The 6,000-nt window shown below is 33.9% G+C and overlaps 1 protein-coding gene across 8 annotated transcripts in view; it reads right to left on the reverse strand.

The window, feature by feature from the left end:
• LOC127847496 (RNA binding protein fox-1 homolog 2-like) overlaps positions 1-5,092 on the reverse strand; it is a 124,530-nt gene extending 119,438 nt beyond the window's left edge. For all 8 annotated transcript variants that reach the window (XM_052379489.1, XM_052379488.1, XM_052379485.1 and 5 more), the window contains exon 1: positions 4,685-5,092. In XM_052379489.1, coding sequence (XP_052235449.1) covers positions 4,685-4,852 — 168 coding nt within the window. In that variant the 5' untranslated portion in view covers positions 4,853-5,092. The remainder of the gene's footprint in view (positions 1-4,684) is intronic.
• Between the last annotated feature and the right edge of the window lie 908 nt (positions 5,093-6,000).

Genomic DNA, 6,000 nt, shown 5'->3' on the forward strand with positions numbered 1-6,000 from the left:
AGACCAAATTAATGGTGGGAATTTTTCGTTCTTTGTCTATATTGTTGCGCAAGGATTTTGTGTGCAACATTCAAGCCCCGATATAAGACACTTAATATCAATGGATTGCAATAATATTTACATACCTGTGTAGATAATTCATTTCTCGATAATGTAGAAATTATGTAATGACACTTTGAATTTTGCACGCCTGATCAATTTAAATCCAACCACTATTAAATTTTTCAATATCTCTCGATTCGCTCGCTGTGTAGATATAAATCGATAACACGACCTCGATGTAAAGCATCTGGTTTAAAGTGGGAGAATAAACAGCGTAAAATACAGTTTGCGTTCGTCTGTTGTGGTGCAGAGCGTTACATAGTTAACCGATGTTATACTTTTCTGGATTAATTTAGCATTGTTTTTTTTTCTAAATTGACAATTAAAAAGTTCTGAAATAAATTACATCTTTTATTTTTATACTGTAAACAAATAATTTTGATACAGATCGTACAGTATACCGTCCTCCTATTTAACGTAGGATGTAAGTAATAACAAGGGACAAAATTGTCACAAAACCAGGTTTTCATTGTGAAAAAAAATCTGATTAAGGGAGACAACTCAAACTGAACTTTTGAAATGAACAAACAAAATTAACCCCCTTTGTAAGTTTGTTTCAAAATAAATCTATTTTAAGTTGTGGTGACCTTGACATTGGAGATATTGACGTGATTCTTTCGTGCGACACACCGTCCCATGATGGTGAACAAATGTGCCAAATAATTGTAAAATCTCACAATGAATGACATAGTTATGGCCCAGACAAGCTCATTTATTGCCAATTTTGACCTTTGAACTCAAAGTGTGACCTTGACCTTGGAGATATCGACGTAATTATTTCGCGCGACACACCGTCCAATGATGGTGAACAAATGTGCCAAATGATTTTAAAATATGACAATGAACGACATAGTTATGGCCCGGACAAGCTTGTTCCGCCCGCCCGCATTCGCCAATCTAATAACCAGTTTTTTCCTTCGGAAAACCTGGTTAATAAAACAACACAGACAGAGGTGCGAAAAAGACATGCATAAAAACTTGCTGAAACTTATAACAGTGAATAGAAACTGCACCATATCTGTTTTGAACATATGCTTATTAAATCGACAAAGATTAGCATGCTAGATCTAGTTAGGTAAAAGTCGGTGTTAAAAGCTCATGTTAAATAAAATTACGCGTACACGTTACACCGTAATGCCTTCGGTTCATATTCAAATCAGTTTCATGACATGGCTACAGGTCAGTGATTGGTTTGCGATTTAAGCAGAAGTTTAACTGAAGAATTTATGCCTTTCCAACTTCAATTCGACGATATTTGAGGTAAAATGGACTTCTGAACTAAAACTGAATGAGTTGGTAATGTTATTTTGCAATTTTACGCAAATCGATGAAAATTTAAACTTTCTGGTTTCCAACACATTTTTTACTTTTCCCCGATAAGACGTTCCAAAGAATTTAGCCCATATAAAAAGCATCTCTAAATTCTTTGCGCATCTTATAAACAAGACTAATAATTATATTGCTGAATATCTTCATTTAACATATTTCTGGTCTAAAGAAAATTCCAGGTCACCTAGTTCACGGATAGCGTCTTTTTATATAACGATTATTTTACTGGCCGCAAACTCCGGTGATGACCTGTATGTAAACTCGATACCTCGCGGGTTGAAATGCAATCCATTAAAGTGAGGCCTCGCTTCCACTGCTCTTTATACTCAGGGAATAATCTAGAATTTACTATCTATGGGTCCCTGAACTCGCAGATTTTAGACCAATGAGTACCAGGCCAAAATTAATGAGTCCACCTTGAAAAAGAAGGGTCCCAAATTTTAAAAGATACCAAGTAGTGAAGAAAATATGTCTAAATCACACTAGCTCAATAACTACATACTTGCATTAAACTTTAATAATCTCAAAAACTTGTTGAAACCAAAAAAAAAAACAAATTCAGAGTTATCACTATCTTGTTTGCCTTAACATAGGCTATAACATTATCTGTTACATGAATGTAAACTGTTATAACATTTCAACTTGATTCAATTCGATGGTAATATTATTGTTAATATCCGAATTGCGAGCTTGATAATATTATTGTTTACGTCCGAATTGCGAGCCGTTGACCTACCATTATTAAAGTTCTAAGATTTGTTTGTTTTGGATTAAGCTTCAACACCTTATTTCGGAGGCATTTTTTCTGTATTATTTATGACTAAGTTACACAAAGTTACAGGTTTTCATTCGGGGACTCGAGAAAATATCATAACACATTCTATTTTAAAGGTCGATTCTAATTGGTTCGTATTATACATCAGCGGCTCGGTTAGAGCCAATCAGAAGACTTGCTGGAGTCTTCAAGCCTCATTAGGTTAAACTCAGCGTTCATTGCTACACTTTTGACTCGTACACAAGATGGTTTGTACTTATTGTACAATGCGTTAACGGATACAGTTTAGCAATGCGTCCGAGTGGACGCACATATTTCAAAACGATGCGTCTATTTCGATATTGGTGCGTCATAGACGCGGGACGCACATGTAGATTATTCCCTGATACTTTTACATGTTTACATGTTGACAGGAATATGGAAGTAAGTACTAAATATGCGAACATAGCCTTTGAGTATAAACGCTATTGCGCTGGAAAATAAAAGGTGCACGCACAAACTGTATTGATGTCGAGAATTGAGTGTAAAACTGTTCTATCTATTAAGCCTTTTCCTTAGAGATAAAATTGTTTCATGCAGTAGAACAGTGTAACAAAGACACGGATATGTTTCCAATGTTCTGGTGGTATACTTAAATCAGCCAATGGAATAAATGAAGTGTATTCATTCGTACCTAGCTGCGGGAAATTTTATTTGAATTTTATTGGACACTTACAAAGGTCAGGTAAGGTGAAAAGCTGGCTTAATACAGCTACGCCGAAAAAGCTTAATATGCTTCCTGATTAATGACTTTACAAAACCATATCCCTTTAAAAAGTTATAAAATGACCTCCGTGCAGTCTGCAAAACTAACTTTTTTGTCTTCATAGCCAATGTGGCTATGAACTTTTGAAAATGGCATAGCCAGAGGAAATTGTTCATAGCTAGAAAAAATTTGAATTAATTTACAGTATAAATACAAAGCCGGTGCTCACTGGTATCTATCTTATTCCTATCAATGACAAAGACCGTTACGGTTATTTTGTAATTTCAAAGTTATTAATCACACACTTTTTAATTTTACTTAATTTATCAAAACCCTCGCACTATTTTTTCATTTATCGGCGTAGAATGCAAGTTCAGTCTACCAAAAGTATTTCGACAGATAGAAAACTAAGGGTAGTAACCAAGCGGTGTCACTGTAAGAATTACACCTGAAATGCGTAAATTGATTATTTATTGGTTTATCTTCTCGGATTTTTTTCATTGCAATTTAGGCAATCTTTATTCAATTTTTATATCGCCAGAGCCGAGATTTCCTCGCATTGGGGATCAGACGAGGGGTTAATTTTGCAGACTGCCACCGTGTAAACTTTAACTTACTACCATTACTGTAAACAAATGTTGTTTTTTGCCTTAACTAAATAGAAGTTTCTTTGGAAAACAGATTACATGGAAAATATTTTTATTATAATTATTTCCAACCAGTTAGAGCATGTTTAGAAAGATGGTTGATTAGCCACTTTCATGGTAAATTTTTCCACAATTTAGACCATCAATACCACGTTTTTTCCCTATATAAAATAGTAAAATTGTTCCCAAAATATCATTGGGTATGCATATTGAACCTAACTTGATTCATTGAAATTGGTTTACTTTTTAAAAATACCATCGATATACCATGCATAAGTGGCAGATTTGGGCCAACATATAATTACACATAAAATAAATGTTTCATTTATTTTTTTGAAAATTGAACATGCTACATTAATATTTTTCAATATTTTTCAACATCTACTTACGTTAGTAATGAAAGACTGGTAGTCAAGAAGTTTTTACACGAGACATCCAAATATAAATGATCACAAACTCAAAATGTTTTTTTTCTTTCTTTCTTCTTTCAGCAATGAAAGCCATTTCCTAGCCATAATGCGAGCAAACACACAAAGTTAAGTAGCCTGAACAAAGCGATTAGATGTCAACAGCAGTTTTGTTTCCATTATTCAATTCCTAGGCCATGGACCCTCTAGCACAGTGGGAAACATGTGGGCTGTGGAAATGACAGATGCACTTAATTTCAGAAGACACTGGTCACACCTTGTATAACATGAAAGACTGATTAGTGGCTTGTGCACTACTTTACAACACGAAATGGATGACAAGACCATTTAATCTTTGGTTGAGAATAATATCAGTTAACATTTTTAACATTATATTTAACATACGGTGCGTGTAGCCGTCATTCCAAAATTGTTTCATTTAGTTTGTGATATACAATTTTAATAGTTGAATCAAACCAGTGCAATCTGAATGGTAGATCTTTAGAACAAAATCTTTTGCCTTACATTATGTTAGGAAGATAATTTATTATTTAAAGCATTTATGCAAGCAGTCCATATTGTGTTACTCTTAAGATTAACAACTTCACAACAAGCAAAATTGTAATTGCATAAAGACAATAATAAAATACAATGATGAATTATCAACATTATTAAATACCTCGTTCTCTTTGTTGGAATCTTCTGTTCCTTCTGCCAAAGCTAATTTCATGACCGTCGAATTGTCCATTTGAAGAAACTTTTGAGGAAATGACTGTGCGCCAATTAATTGAAATGTGCCCATTTTGTTACTTCCAACAGGATATAAGGTAAGTTCATTGACATGCATAATGTTAAACAAAACTGTCAGTCGAACTTGTGAAACACAATTTTCGACAAAAAAGTGTTTTCATTAGCCTAATAGGTTTTGCACAGTTTACATCGTTTTTCACGACACATAAATGTAAAATTGATAAACATATACTCCGTTAACATATCTCTTATGATAAATTTAAAATGTTGGTATCTTTAATTTTATTCAACTCGACTGCTGTTGTTGACTTCTTCATGCAGAATACCCGGATGAAATGTCATGGTTCAATTCACCTCGCGCGCAGGTGACATGTCCCGCTTCAGTGACGCGCAAATGCGATTTTAATCAATGCAAACTCGATTGTCGTCGGCTTATATCAGTCGTGTATTGAATCTTTTGAAGTTATCAACAATGACCTATTCACATTAAAAGTTGTAGTAACCAATAAATAATTGAACTAAAGCAGTAGAAGTATTGCCCTGCTGTGAGTCAATTATGCAAATAACTGAAAATAGGCTGTATGCTTGTTAGAGAAAACAACATGATTTAAATCAAAGTAGTGAAAGTACTGGTTTGAGGATGCTTTTGAAGAGGATGGATATATAGAGGATATTTGTTGGATTCGGTGGCATATCGATTTTCCCTGAAAAAATGCGAAAAATATCGATATTTTCACTGTTATTTTTTACTGTTTAAAAAAGTGAAATACCAGTTTATTTCACTGATATTTCTGTAAATATCACCGGAAAGCATAACATAAATAAGCATCCATTTAAGTTAATCTACATCACCGCAATTGTGTAATTTTTATAGTTCTGGCTACCATAACTTTAAATGTCGCTTTTTATGATTTTTGACTGGCGCGACTTTATACAGGTCTGTCAATACTATATAAACTATACGCTGAAGTTTCTTTAGCTATAATTTTTATTGCTTGTCATTTATCCGCAGGTCACTAGTTAATGGTTGTGGTGCAATCGTTTTCGTTCTTGGACACTGCATCCCTTCAATGAAATTTATTTACCTAAATATCTCATATTTGAACTTAAAATTCTTTTGGGAGAAATGGTCCAGACAACTGGATAAAACAGCAACAATATGCTAACCCATTATTTTTCGAGGACCATAATTGAGAATTCCTGTGCCCCAATTCACAGTATGTTGGGGTATAATAATAATCAAAC

This window comes from Dreissena polymorpha, chromosome 10 (assembly GCF_020536995.1).
Source record: "Dreissena polymorpha isolate Duluth1 chromosome 10, UMN_Dpol_1.0, whole genome shotgun sequence".
In the NCBI taxonomy this organism is placed as follows: Eukaryota; Metazoa; Mollusca; class Bivalvia; order Myida; family Dreissenidae; genus Dreissena; species Dreissena polymorpha.